The 15227-nt window shown below is 35.8% G+C and overlaps 1 protein-coding gene and 2 long non-coding RNA genes across 9 annotated transcripts; 2 read left to right on the top strand and 1 right to left on the bottom strand.

The window, feature by feature from the left end:
• Positions 1 to 779: 779 nt before the first annotated feature.
• LOC122528979 (sodium/potassium-transporting ATPase subunit beta-2-like) lies at positions 780 to 7861 on the bottom strand. The gene is made up of 6 exons (XM_043654676.1): positions 7085 to 7861; positions 2670 to 2810; positions 2172 to 2291; positions 1877 to 2058; positions 1485 to 1758; positions 780 to 1291 (listed from the first exon to the last, which is right to left on the bottom strand). Exons 1-6 carry the CDS (start codon positions 7230 to 7232, stop codon positions 1188 to 1190), a joined length of 969 nt encoding a protein of 322 aa, XP_043510611.1. The 5' UTR covers positions 7233 to 7861; the 3' UTR covers positions 780 to 1187.
• LOC122528982 lies at positions 1565 to 5693 on the top strand. Of its 4 annotated transcripts, XR_006306717.1 has the most exons (6): positions 1565 to 1656; positions 1736 to 2293; positions 2673 to 3119; positions 3231 to 3499; positions 4432 to 4935; positions 5066 to 5693. It is a non-coding gene; the product is annotated as an uncharacterized LOC122528982 (long non-coding RNA). The 4 variants fall into 4 exon arrangements; XR_006306716.1 differs by having other exon boundaries at positions 2673 to 3073; positions 4432 to 5693; XR_006306714.1 differs by having other exon boundaries at positions 4432 to 5693.
• A 281-nt stretch (positions 7862 to 8142) lies between the features above and the next one.
• On the top strand, positions 8143 to 10460 carry LOC122528981. 4 transcript variants are annotated; one of them, XR_006306712.1, is made up of 3 exons: positions 8143 to 8293; positions 8502 to 8934; positions 9289 to 10460. It is a non-coding gene; the product is annotated as an uncharacterized LOC122528981 (long non-coding RNA). The 4 variants fall into 4 exon arrangements; XR_006306711.1 differs by having other exon boundaries at positions 8143 to 8934; positions 9289 to 9708; positions 9774 to 10460; XR_006306713.1 differs by having other exon boundaries at positions 8143 to 8925.
• Positions 10461 to 15227: the final 4767 nt, after the last annotated feature.

Genomic DNA, 15227 nt, shown 5'->3' with positions numbered 1-15227 from the left:
ATAGTTTATTGACTCGTTTTAATATTGAACAGTAAATGCAGTAATAAATTAAAATAGTTACAATATTTGAATTACAAACATAAAAATATTAACATTAACTAAGATCGAAATGAAGTTGAGTAAAATTTCATTTTTGTCATGTACATAGTCTTGTTAAAATAACTTATTATGTTATCAATAAAACAGATATTGAAGTCTTCTATTTCCAAATTTCTTTTTTTTAGTAAATGAATGACAAAAATCGGCCTTTTAAAAGAAAAAAAATCTTACCTATAAAAATATATGTATACAGATATAATACATTTACATACTTCAGAAGCAAAAAATATATATATATACAAAGATAAAATATATATTATAAATTATATATACATCTCATCTTTGTTACTTTATTTAAGAGATCTATTCTCAATAGATAAATTTTCGCGACACAAAATTTCCAAAATTTATAATATTTATGTATATAGCAACCTTAAGCAGTAATGTTCAATCCAATATCTTAACAATTTACGGTATATTCATTTGTTTTAAAACATTAAATATTTTCCATTAATGTTCTAGATATAACTCAAACTTTTTAATTTATGAAATTCAATTGATAAAAATGATTATTTAATTATAATCTGAAGTAAGACAACATTCGTATTGATTAATTACATAACTGAAAATATAACATAGAAACATTATATCCAGTTACAGCACTGAGAAAAAACGACTGTCTGCATTTATTATTAAAATATAATTTTAGAACACGTGATTATCGATAAAATAAGCTTATATTCACATATGATAAATATATACTTGTTTCCTCTTTGTAACTACATACTGTACTGGACGAAGTAAACACTTTAACCGTATGATTTTCTTCATACATTCTTTATCCTACAAAAACCGAACGAAAAATATAAAATCGTAGAACAATTTGGAATTTCATATTTTTTCTCGGTACGTATAAATTTCATAGAAATTAGACTTTTCATGCTACAAACATAAAAAATCCTTCCAGCTCTTTGTACTTGACAAATGTCCCTTCCACACTTTGGCAGCGGTCATCGATTTCTGACGGCCTCGCGAGCCGTTTCAAGAAAATGGTTCAGCTATGTGGAAGAATGAGAAAATATGAGATTCGCATTGCATTTCTGTACGCTAACAAAGGAGAAGTCAGAGAGAAATGTACATAGACGACGTTAATCTATCATCAATTCAAAATGGACTACACCCATTTTGTCGTTGCGGTTGTGTTTTATGTTTCTCGCCCACGCCCTGCACTCTACGTTTATTAAAATTCCAGCTGTAACAAAGTATAGTATTTCTTTTCATTCGGAAATATTACAAAAATTATGCTCTAACCACTTAACGCAGGTATCACACATTTCATCGTTTTACCACGAATCCAATAAAAAGACATATTATTGGTTTGGTTACTTTTGTGCGTTAAGGGTTAAAAACTCTTTGTCTATATATTTTTATGTGTCAACACTTACTGCGAGGTCGGACGAAGTGAACAGCTACCAAAGGACTGAGGTAGCCCTCGGAATTTTCAAACGGATAGAAATAACCGGGAAATCCTCTTCGTGGAATATATTCGATTGGTCCTATGTTTTCCTGATCTGCAGGATTCTCCCCTTCGCAGGATATCCAGATTGTGTTCAACTGGTGAGTATTCTTTAACCCGGTGATATGCTCCTTGAGATCGATCGGCATGGCTTGTGGCAACGTGTTTGTATCATTGTAGAACTCCGGCTTCCAACCGTATATCTAGAATAGACGATAGATATTAAACAGAGAAGGAGACATGTAAGGTAATTCAACATGGACAAGCACGGATGAGTAACAAAAATGAAAAAAAAACGTTGTTGAAGAAAATCAACGTTACCTTGTTAAGTTTCAAAAATATACACGGAGCGGATTTATGATAATTGTACTTGTTTTCTTTCGTGCAAGGATACCAGTTTTTAACATCAACGTCGCAAACTTTGCCAGGAGGAGGCGGCTGATTGTAGTCGCATTTATTTATGTTCGCACCAAGACCGGGAACTGAACCTGGCGTTATGTAATCTAAAAAAAAAAAGAGTCATTGATTGTCAATTCTGATTCTTCATTACACAATATCACTTATTGTTACTCTATATAATTATAAATTACGTAATGATATATAATCCAGTGTGTACCTTTCAGAAACGATTCTAGAGAATTGACCCAGAATTTGAAGTTCTCGCTATCAGTTCCCCTGTACCAGATTAGGGTACTTTCTACGTTGTCTAGCGGCGGCTGTGGCCTAAATCCTAGCCCTGTAAGTAAAGATGTTCAGTAACGTGTGACGACTACAGGAAGGAAAACTTGATAAGTACGCACATTTTTTTCTTTTTGTTAAAGTCTCTACTTTAATATCATTAAAAAGAAATACTGCAATATGAAGAACCAGCTAAGCTTGAAAATAGAAACCTTTCAAAAACAGATGACAAATTGACAAAGTTTTGTAAAAACTCAAAGCGATATTTGAATATTTTTGAAATTACAGAGAGTGAAAAGATCAATTAATAACTCATTTCTGATATTTTAAAATGATATTAAAATGGTAACTTATCATGTTTCACCTTGTATTGTTTATGTGCAAAAAATAAAAATATTCACGAGTAATTATTTTAAGCAATTTATTGATATTTTACCAGGATTTGTTCCGATTATTGAACGTTCTAATTGCCACCTCGGTATCCTTGGATCTAACGTTTGGAAGAAACCCCAGAAGCAGATTGCAACCAGCGCGGCCAGTACACCGTAGAATATCAAATAGAACAATCCTATTTTCCCTGGAAAACGAATTCTATTCTAGCTATGAGCTGTCGAGCTTAGGAAAGAGGATTGCAAAATATCCAAATAGTTTCTGGGATTGAAACGGAGCAATTAACTACACGACAGGCCGTTCAATCATACTCGTACATCCGAGTCTCGTTTTCCACATTTCCGTTTTCAATTTACACACATTTCCGTCCAATTTTTTTTCTTTTTTTCATAGTTCCACACAGCAAAGCATATCAAACTGGAGATTTGACTTAAATGTGATTTATATCTGGTAAGCAACGCAGAAGTGGAAAGATCTACATAATTTAAAAAAAAAGGTTTTGATCTTTTAATTTAAAATTCAAGTAATCTCAGTAGTTGAGCAGTTTCAGTAGTTTGAACTTAAGAAACTTAAATAATTCAAGAAAGTTTACTCGTTTTCATTCTAGGATGTTTGAACTTGAAGACCAGCCACAATTTAATTGGCCAAACAATTATAGATCAAGAACTAATAATTCTTTCCGACGTGGTGCCATCATCATCTTCGTTCGCTTTCGAGTAATAACGGCGAAACAACTTTATCGGATAGCAATAACTGGATAATAAGCTTTACAAGCGCAAAAGGGTTAAAGTTCTCTCGGTACCAAAATGGTACACACAAGAGGTCATTTCAGCGGAGACTGGAATCCGAGAAGCGACCTTGCGAGACATTGAATCGGTACATAATTGAATTGTTCCACTTGACCACACGCTTGGATCTTCCTTTGAATTGAGGCAACGATTAATGCAATTAACCTATATTACACGGCGTACCACCACGCGTCGATTAATTCCATTACATCTATCAGACGTCAGAATATCATAAAAATCATTGCCATTTAACTCTTGACATTTTTTCTGCTCGCGAGACACTGATTCTGTAACTGTAAATAGGTATGCACAAAGTACAACAGAATATATTCCTAAATTTTAATTTACATTTCCGCTGATAACTATCGTCAAATTTCCAAGATATTTTCCCGCTGTTTTTTAAGAAATACCTGGTGATTTAAAGGAAAAAAAAATTTATTCGGTCGACTGAAACGATACTAGCTCTCACGAAGAATATAGGATTTAGCCATCATTATCTTTTCTACTCGCGTAGATTTCCTAGACACGTCTGATGGATCAGAATTACGTAAATACGCGCAAAGTGTCAAAAAGTACATATATTCCTGAATTTTTATTTACAAATTCCGCCAACTATCATCAAATTTCCAAGATATTTTCCCATTGACTGAACCTCTTGTGCAAAATTGCAATATTTCCTCAGTTTTAAGTATAATGAAATATAACCCGGGCAAAGCAAATAATAAATTTATTACTTCTTAATTACTTCGTAATTTCTATCCAGTGATATACCAGTGATATACCGAATGAATTCAAAAAGAAGACGAATTATTGTACACGGTTTGGTCACTCGTTATGGTCCGCGAGCCAGTTACTAACGCAAGAGGTTAGACTTTTCCTAATACAGAAAAAAAAAAAAAAAAAGAAAAATTTGTTCGCTCGATTAAAAACGATATTAGCTCCCGCGAAGAATATAGGATTTAGCTTGCTATTGTGTAGATTTCAAGGGCAAAGGCAATAAATTTAGAACTTTTATTTCAGGAAGCCAACAAATAGGCAAAAACTGTCATGCGTAGAGCAGAGCTCTACCGCCGCGAGTTCTCGGCGGCAAATTTCGACACTGATTCTGGAAATTTTTGGGAAGATCGATGCTGAACGAAAGCTCATGGTACGGTCGCGTGGGTGTACCCTTCGGAATGGCCCTAAGTTACATAATGCCGTAATGCCTCCATTTAACGCCAATTGACCTCGTTGTACGCGTTTGCGCTAAAGGAAGTTTAACAATTGCCATTCAGCCGAGCAAACCGTTGTGTGTGCACCGCGAATTAGCCGCGCTTCGCGCTTCCGTCTTTTTCTCTCCCTTCCTTTTTTTCTTTTCTTTTTTTTTTCCTTCTTCCTTCCCTTCATTTCGGCCAAACCAATCAAGGGCACACGCGCGTGGCCCTCCCCCACCCAATCGATAAACACAACACACTAAGCAGCGTCAAGCTTGTTTCCTCTCCTGCTTGAAATAAGTCGACGTTCCTTCGTTTTATGCTCTACAATGTACGTACATAATTCCACGAACAATTAATTTAATTAAATTACGTTCATTTTGATTTTAAATGTCGATATCTTTGAATGCACGCATACGACTCGATGTACGATTGACATTTGTATTTGGTTGTTGGTTCAGCTTTGGAGATTCGAGATTCACCGAAGCGTTAAAAAAAAAGAAGGTTAAGCCGAGGAAAGAAAATCAATTGTACACCGAAGACGTTAAAATTGAAATAACAAATGTGTTGAAATTGAAATATTAATATTGTAATATTTTTGAGATTAACCAAGTTGAAATTGTCCCGAAAGTAAAAGAGGATTTGATACCGATAAGATTTCGCTAATAACATAAGCGTTGAAGTGTAAAAGAGAACCGATACGTGGATATTTCACGATGCGTAGATACGCAGCAGGAATTGTAAGCGGTCGAAGAGAACCGAGGAAACAATACAAGGGTGACACGGCGTTGAAGCTAGTTTCAAGGCTAGGATAAATCACAGGCGGGATATATATTTTAACAGTGCAATGCAATTTGCAAGAAAACTGCAAAACAACGACAAACAGGCTTCTGAGCTAATTAAACGAAAGAAGACGCAACCTCATGTGATTCTACCTCTCTCTATCTTTCTATGTTTTTTGTGGGTCTTCTATGTACTATTGAAACTGTTGCAGACGAACGATCATGGCGTGTGATGATTCTACAGATCATAAATAAATACCTTGTTTCAACTTTTACTATATACTACATTGTTAAATATTGGTAATACTGTATTGTTAAAAAATAAAATATATTGTTAAATAATATTGATAAAGAAAGATCAAAGTTACTGTTGAAAAAAATTTCAAATTTCTCTGACAAGTAATTTTCTCTTCTTACATATGATGTAAATTCGGCTAAATCTACACAAATTTGGACAATCTAGTTAAAATATATTGTTAGACAGGTGGTAGGATTTTCCATTAGTAGATAACATAGAAGAAGATCTTTATATCGAAAAACACAAGTTTATCTTTCTATTTCGATATGGTGCGCAACAATTGATGTTTTATGGTGTTCTATACCCTTCCATGGCGTGTATTTCTAACTGTTACCATGCCAACCTAATGATGGTAATCCTATATAAATTCACGATGGTTTATCACTTGTAAGAGACGAAATTTACAATCTTTTGTAATTTATTCAATACTATAGGGCTACTTTTATATCTTTTCAAAACTATATAGTGTCATTCTTAAAATATCAATTAAATATAGTTAATTATTGTCATGATTTATATTATATTATGTATGAAGAACGTAAAAAAAAAAAAAAATGAATTAAAGCAGAAGGAACCACCTTATTATAGTATCTGTCACAAAATATAGTGTATGTATAGTTTTTCGATCGATAAAACAGTAACAAATATTTCTCTCAAATGGAAATGATTTTTTCAACGAACCAACGCCGTCTAGCAAGTGAAACTTGTTGATTCTGTTGTTCACCTGATGCACTCTGTCCCTTTATCTCTGTTATTTTTCTAAATTTCATAGTTTCTACACGTAAGAAAGTAAAAATCTGTCCGTTGAATGAAGTAGCCATAGTACAAGCCTGTGTAGTAGCTATAGTACAGAACCTGTTGTCCCTATTCGCCTGGGAAAATGATTACCCAGAAAGATTAAAGATTCTTCCTAACTCTCCCGTTTCTTTCTCTATAAAATTACCAACAAAAGTACAAAACTATCGTTAAAAATATAAAGCTTGTTCTTTTATTATTATAATTAACGTTTTACATCTGATTCAACAGACGAACAAGCTTTTTACAAAAGCTGACCAACGCGTTTGACTTGTTGAAAGCGTTCTCTATTAAAAATTATGTACACCTCTGGATATACACATTCACTCTCATAAGCATGCATCGACGAACGTACAAACCAATGTTAAATAGTGTTAATTATTAATATTAATAATTTATTAATTTATATTAATATTATAAAACAATATTTGTTCATTGTCCACGTGCCAGTCGTCAACTTGTCAGAGATACAAATAATCGTACGTGTTACGTCCTCGCGAGTTGAAATCAATCGATAAATCGATATTGCTCCGATTTCAATCCGAAAAACAGATCGAGAACGACGATCGATCAACGATCAATACCGTGTCGTCGTGGCAACTTACCCCAGCTACTGGCTGTTCTGCCTAAAACCGCGCCGGTCTCGCGATTGTAAAAAAAATTTTTCAGAGACTGGCTGGTCGATATGCTCGGCGGCTTCAGATAGGGATTGGCCATCTCCGGCGTGACCATTTTCGAATCCTTGCTAACCATTCTCAAACGTTCCCAAGTGGAGAGTGATTCTCGCTTTAGTTTTACGTAATTTATTCACTGGTCACGTACTCGGAGATCCTCTGGTGGTATCTCTCCTCCTGCTCTCGGATTTCCGTGGGCACGGCGAAACGCACCAACAATCGACAGTTAAACGTGGAACAAACACGACCGACCAGCACACTCCGGACAGTTGGACTCGGTTGCACACCGAAACCGTGAGTTCCTCAAAGTCGGGCCAACAGTTTCTCCGCCGCCGACAGTTGGTCGTCCAGCGCCACCAGGTTGACTAAACACACTTCTGCCTGTGCCAGGCCTCTCCTCTGTCTCGTTCTCCGCTATTGTTGCTCCTTGCGACTTTCTCTTTCTCTCTGCCCCTACTCAGGCCCCCCACTATCGTCATCAAACCGTCCATTGCCATGACGTGTCTGATCGTGCACGTACACGAGGATCGTCCTGGTAGTTGTTATCCATCGTCGCCGATGTGTTGGACTTTATGGTGTGGTGGATCTAGCCTGAAGCGCTAGACTCTCATGGGAATTTTTTCTACGATTTTACCGAGCCTACGATTTGAATTTTCGAGCTTTCGTGTACACGTCCTCTTCACGAACGTTTTCGGAACGTTTGGTTTTAAGGATGGACGGTTTTGTACTCGGCGTAAGATGCAAGTTACCGCGATTATGGTATAATGTGGTAAGACGTCCTCTCGTATGCCACGCCTATAACACAATCTCTGTCTCTCTCCGTCTTTCCTTGCCTCTATCGTATTCAGGTTACAGCGAATTGAACAGGTTTTCGGCTGTTCAAACTGACGCGTATAAAGATTTCAACGCTTGGTCGTAACCTGATTGCGGTTGAATTACACCTGCAAATGCCTGGCACTTCTCTCGTCTGTGATGTACGTATTCCGGTATTGTTTTTAAAACTCGTGCAGTTGAGGAGTACCACCGAAATGAATGATTCCGATCAGGGAGAATGGAAACAATTTTGGCAGATCGTGTACAATGTAACTCTTGCCGTGATGATTCTTCAGTTTAATGTCATAAATCTCTGAAAAAGATCAGGTACATTGTCATCAGCAGTCGTTAATGTCGCTTGAGAGCAAGTACGAATATTTACGTTGCAAATTAAAAATGCAACTAACGGAGTTAATTAACGCCATACGTGGAGTTAATTAACGTCTTACGTATTTACGTGAATATCTAAAAATATGTGATCATACATCTACATATATAAATGAATATATTCGTTGAAACTTTTGTAAATTTCTAGCAGAGCGAAGGGAAAACGGCGTTTATGTTTATTTTTGTCGCCGTCAAAAGTGAAAGTAATCGAAGTTTAGTGGCGCGATCTACTGTTTATTTCTCAGACTTAACACAATTGCTTCTGAGAACAGGTGGTTTCTCTCGGATTATTCAGTTACCGTTCTACTTACGATTAAGCTTCTACTTAGGTAAATTCGATTTCACGACTTAAGTGTAAGCTTTTTACAATAACACGTAACAACAGTTTAAACGATTAATTACAAAATGTAATAAAGTAGTAAAGTAATTAAGAGAGAGAGAGAACAAATTGAACCAATAAAAACTAACGACATTGAATTAACCGTAACGAAGGAAAGCCAGTATTACATGAACTTCATTCCATTGTCATTCTACTAATAAGATGGTATTTCAGTGCATTTATTAATTGGAGTGTTTTCTATGTAAGTTTATATTTTTATGTAGGATTTTAATAAGTTTAGTAAGTTTAGTAGGATTTTTATTAGTAAAGTAAGTTTACATTTTTGAGAATAGGACTTTGCTAAGAAACTGCTTTACATTCCAAATATGTCGCAATACTAAGCAATTCTTCTATTACGTGTATTCTGTGCAATCTTGCACTTTAAAATTCCCTACAAATGTGTAAAAATCCATAGTCTAGTACAACTTTGCTATTTTTATCATTCTCGTCTAATTTTCACCAATTTAATAATAATTTTCATTGTTATATTTTTGAAGAAATTCGTTCACAATTGACAAAACAAACGATCTTCTATTTACTTTAATTTATCTTTCAGACGAATCTACGAACCAACGATGTATCTGCAATTTTCATTAAAAATATGAGTGGAAACGCCGAGTGGTAATAATTAACGTTAATACACCTGGTACGACACGGTCATTGAGTAGCCATCGCAATGAAGAAGGCTGCGAAAACGATTTCCTCGACTTGATCGTCGTGAAACAAATTGGGGGCTAAGGTCAAACCTCGTGTGTGTGACCTTAGTGCGTGGTGGCAGGCTCGTGTATGCGATTCACAGCACTACACTATTGGCAGTTACCTTCTCTCTCTCCTTTCGTCACTTTGAAGATGAGTCGCGCGCATGCACATAATGTGAGTCACACATGACGACCGATCTGAATTAATCACATCCTGCCCACTGTGTCATGTGACATTAATGTCATTGCCGTGTGTCGTCCGACTGAGAGAGGATCGGGTAAAATAAACGAAAAGAATCGCCTCGAACGCCTGGCCCTTCTGTTAATTGAATTTCTTTTGTAGACAGGTCCACGATACGGCATCTCGAAATGGACCTGAATGGATCAGTTGATAATTCAAAGTTGGAGGAGATAACCTACCGTTTCTAATTATTACTGTTAATCAGTAAAGGACAAAGAAGAAAAAATAATTATTACTGTTAATGATAGAGTCAAGTATGAAGTCTCATATTTAAAAAGAGAGCTGTTTGAGTTGCATGTCTTTTTGTCTTTTAATGAAATTCAGCATACGCTTGGATTTTTAAGATAACTTTAATTCAAAGCTTCAGCTTAAAATAATTTTATGTTATATGTTATGTCATATTTGACGACATTATTACAGCTCTTTTGTAATTTCCCTTGAAGTCGATGAATTGTTTTGAAAATTTTTCATCAATCATCACACAGTGTATGAGGCGGATTTTAACTTGAATTTAACTTAAGCTAGGAATAAGATATATTGAATTTAACTTAAGCTAGGAATAAGATACATTGTATCTAGCCTTGGTGTATAATATTATATACATCGCATTGCAAATTTGACTCTACGTAATTGTAAAATCTTCTTTGGACTCTGTATCATATATTAGATGCGAGAATGTTTATAAATTAATTCGGAATGACGAAAATTATGCATTAGTTTGCGATATTGATGCAGTCCAATAATGTAATATGAAATAATTATTGATTAAACAAATATTTATATCGAAAACTATGTGAAATTTATTGTGCATATTACTAACTAATATTTGTGAATAATTTTGACTGAAATTTTCAAAGTAGTTTCAAAGAAATGAAATATTTATCAAACGCGCATTTCGATCTATTTCAACAAAATTCGTAAATCATTATTTGTGAGTTTTATAAGTCAAATGGAACACGAAAAGAAAGTTGGTGATTTAATTTCGACAATACAATTGCAAAATTTTACCGATTAATTGTCTTAACTAGGTTTTTTCCAAATGAAAATTTAATTGATTTATGGACCTCAAAATACTAGCGCCGCGTAGCGGCAGAACAGTGGAACTAATGTATATTGCTGTCCTCCTTGCACACAAGTGCTTACCTTGTCTATTACACAACAGATATCTGTCCTTCTTGCACATTGTTGGGCTCCTTGTCTACGAAAAGAACAAGTGCTGCCATCTGTGAGAGGAAGGTTAAAACTATCTACCAGGAAGCGAAATGTGCCACCATCTATCGGATTTTTCCATTTTACCCTTTTAGTTCCAGTCAGTATTGAGAGGTGCTCAGATGGCAGCACCATCGTTAAAAAAGGAGCGCACTAATGCTCGACAAGGACAGACTTATGCAATACAACAGACAAGAAGCGCACTAGTGTGCGAGAGAGACAGCAATGTATTTTAATTCCACCGTTTCACCGCTACGTGACGCTAGCGTTTTAGGGTCCATGAAACGATTAAATTTTCATTTGCAAAAAGAACTGATTAAGGGAATCAATTTGCAAACTTTTGTAATTGAATTTTCGCTTTTAGTCCCGAGACTTTCTCCTCGTGTTTTACTCGACTTGTGTAATGCATAAACAAAAATTTACGAATTTCGTTCGATAGATCGAACCGCTCGCGGGAAAGATATTTAAATTCAAACAAGTTGTGAACCTGTAGTCTGAACTGTTTTTGAAAACTGTTGACGAGTATTGCAGTATTTGGAATTAATTTCGTAAGGCATTAAATTTTCATGTCAGTCAGAACGAAATATGCACTAAATCTCTGTTAATTTATTTTTTGACCTTTGAGTAAATTTTGTAAAATCTCAGAAAAGCGTGATCGCCTGTTCATCGAATTAATTGCTACGTCATCGCGTTGATGACTTTTCCAACAGCAACAGACAACTATGTAGCAATAAATCAAATTAATTTAATCCATTTTAAGCATCGTTAAGTATAATTTAGATAAAGAGCTCCGGCGAAACCGATTTTAACTTGTTATTCTGGCATTATCAAAAAGTACACACGCACTGGCGCTGTTTCATTATTACGCCAATGCCGACGCAACAGAAGTAAATAATGCTCACGCCGCAATGTTCTTAGGTTAGCAATTTTTATTTTGAAAATGAAAATGAAGATGTTTCTCAAAGTACGTTGATATAAGTGCAATTATTCTCAAACATTGTATTCTAGGCATTAAATTATTCTACAGCACTTTACATCTGCAAACAAACTGTATACGATCATTTTGCAGGGAAAATTAGCCGACAGTTAAATAATCGAAAATGAAAGTTCACTCAGGCGATCTCCAACGAAAGAAATCGCACTGTTCGTAACCAGGTGAATTAATTACAGCTTTTATTATTAACGGCATGATTATTCCCCGTTTCGTCCCCCGATTTTTGTAATCGTTTATGTATTTTAACACCCCCGTTTAATATTAATAATCATCCTCGAAGAGCAGTAATAAAAATAAAAAAAAAAAAAAAAAAAAAAAAAAATCGAAGGGGCTTTTATACATTCTGTTTATTTTTTTTTTTTTCTCTTTTTTTCATAACACATTTTCAAGCATAATGATATCAACAGCCATGCCGTGCCTCGTCTCCGTGTTATTATTGAATATTCATGCTTAAAGCTCCAGGTCGCCGCGGTGTCGAAGCGCCGCCGTTTCGAAATCAAGTTTTGGTGATGCCGCCAAACGAAAGCTCGCGCGCGTTGAAGGTTTCCCGAAGAAGAGGCAAAGATTCCTCTGAAATCGAACTCTCTCTCTCTCTCTCTCTCTCTCTCACTCTCTCCGCGTTGGCGTTCATCTAAATCTCTCTCGACAGCGAAACACGCGAACGTTAACAACGTTATTTCACACTGACAACCGATCCACCAATTCCAATTTTCAACCAAAAAGGGGGGGTTTTCACCCAAAGTTGCAAGCCGCGTACTCTCTCTTCGCTCTCTGTTCCTGATTTTCGATTTCATTTCTTGCTCACAGCAGGAATAAAAATTTGCAATCAATGACACAACACGCTTGCAAAAACCGTTTGAGAAGAACGATCGTTCTTCGTTCTTGTCGTCTCGTTCTATGATGACTGACTCTTGACACGATAAGCGCAGGTCGTGCAGTATCAACGATAATATTCTTAAACATTTAATAATCAATATCATCAGTAACTGGATCTGGATACATAACTTGCCGGCGGTTAATCGACAAACAACAAGCCTACCTACCTTCGTAGGTAGTACGAAGACCAGAAAGCAACGATAATCCGGGAAAACGACGAGAGAAATTTACAATGATATTTCGTACGCTATGCCTAAGCCTCGAGTCTTCGTAGTCTACTAGGTAAAAATCTTCGTCGCGAAACGTTTAAGCGTTCACGGTGTTTCTGTCTCGCATCGTCAGAACGGCGACGCGTTGTTTTTCTCATCTTTGGTGGATTTATTTATTTTCCCCTTTTGCCTTCCCTAATACGTAAAAACTCGCATGGAATATGAAAGGTAGATGCAATTCAAACGGGTGATATTATCCTGCCCTATCTCTTCTGACTCCTTATTGGTCTAATTTCATGCTCCTCGAGACATCAGCGTCGCGATGCTTAGTTAAATTCCCAGCTAGATCGAGAAGCAGAAGTTGCATTTTTTCTTTTTTTTTTCTTTTTTTTCTTGCAAAAGCCTCGACTTTTAAGATCAAGCTGATCGAGACACACTAGAAAGATCGAGCAGTTTTCGAGTTTTTTGCAAAGCAACTGATCGTCAAGATTTGTGAATCGGAGGGAAGCGAGATGGGGGGAACGTGAAGATGAATCTAACGTTAAGAACCAACGACACGGTGTCTCGACGTAGTGAATTTCATGTCACTCGTGTTTTGTTTTGTTCTTTCTTTCTCTTTTTTCTCTCTCTCTCTCTCTCTGATCATATATTTCGCATACATCACACATACTCGTTCGCTTTCCTTGTTCCATTTTCTCGACTTCTCGATACGACCTTAGTGTAACTCAATGGTCGGTATGTTCGTTCATCAAGTTTCTCTGTTCGTCGTGTTGTTTAATTGTATCCTACAACATGGACAAACCTTCGAAACGTGTCTTATATGGATATCGCCAGACAATTTCACGAATAGTTAATTATAATTAAACCGGTATGCATGCATAATAACGCGTTACAATGTACGGGAATCACGCTTAAAATTATTTCACTTACAATTTGTTAATTAATCGTCTTAATTGGAATACAACGAACGTTCTTATTGTGTTTTCTTTTCCCCCCCAAGGGATTTCGTTTTTTCCTCCTCTGCCCTCTTCAGCGTTCGCATTTCGTACACAGTATCGTCGAGTTCTGTCGAGTTTTCTCTTTTCTTTTTTTTATTTTTCTGTTTTTCTCTTTAACGTCCTCACTAACGTCTCACGGCTATATATTCAGGAATTATACGTTAGAATTATCTTTGGTAATTATTATCCCTTACGTGTTATTTATAATGCATACGTATATAATATATATAATATATATTATATATGTTATCGTTACTTTAAATGTATATATAATTTTATAATATATATATATATATATACATATAATTATATATATATAATTTTATATATAATTTTATAACATATATATATATATATATATATATATACTCCATGTGTATCTTTAAATATAATCTTAAAGCTTAAAATTCCGCCGCTGTTTTTGCTCTTCTTTTTTTTTCTTCTCTCTCTCTCTCTCGTCCTCCTCTTCTCGATTCTCTCATCAAAATTTTCATTCCACTCTCATACGCATACGTCTCTCTCACGTGCATACTCTCACAAGCGCTAAATTGAGTTAACGATTATCACACAGGAAACCACGTTTCCATGAAACAGAGAATCTGGATGAGTAAAGAGGATCCGGTAGCTTGCAGGATTATTTTAAGTAGCAGGGGGGCCGTGTTTCTCGTCGAGGACGTCACCATTTCCGATTTCGAAACGAAAGAAACGAACGTCCCGGTTACGGGCGAGCTATGAAACTTTAAGCATGATTTATTTAATAATTCCCATCGTACCTGATTCGCGGCTAGTTGCTTATCTTTTCCTCGGTACCAAGCTCTCTCTCTCTCTCTCTCTCTCTCTCTCTCGACTAGCGTTCCTTTTTTTTCTCTTTTTTTCTTTTTTTTTTTTTTTCTTTTTCTCTTTTGCATCTTCCTCGCGCTCGCGCGAAACGCAACTCATTACACTTTCGTTAACAACAGATGTTCATTATTAGAAACAGCTCATTCACAATGATGAATATACATATAATAATCGCTCTCGACTCGGTGCACTGGATACAAGTGTAATAATTCCTAATAGTACTTTATTACCGTCATATGCCGCGTAATTCATCATCGTTTTCACGTCATCGGTCATCCTTCTCTGTTTCTCTGCTCTTTCGCTTATCCACTCTCCTTCGTTCTTTTCTCTTCCTTCCTTCCTTCTTTCTTTTTTTTTTTTTCTCTTTTTCTCGTCTTAAAAGTTAATAGTGTCGTCGACGATTAATTCTATATTACGTTTTTTTTCGTTT

The sequence above is a fragment of the Frieseomelitta varia genome, unplaced genomic scaffold (genome assembly GCF_011392965.1).
Source record: "Frieseomelitta varia isolate USP_RPSP 00005682 unplaced genomic scaffold, Fvar_1.2 scaffold_274, whole genome shotgun sequence".
Classification (NCBI taxonomy): domain Eukaryota; kingdom Metazoa; phylum Arthropoda; class Insecta; order Hymenoptera; family Apidae; genus Frieseomelitta; species Frieseomelitta varia.
The sequence above is the reverse complement of the archived record's forward strand: the minus strand, read 5'-3'. Positions and strand labels throughout refer to the sequence as shown.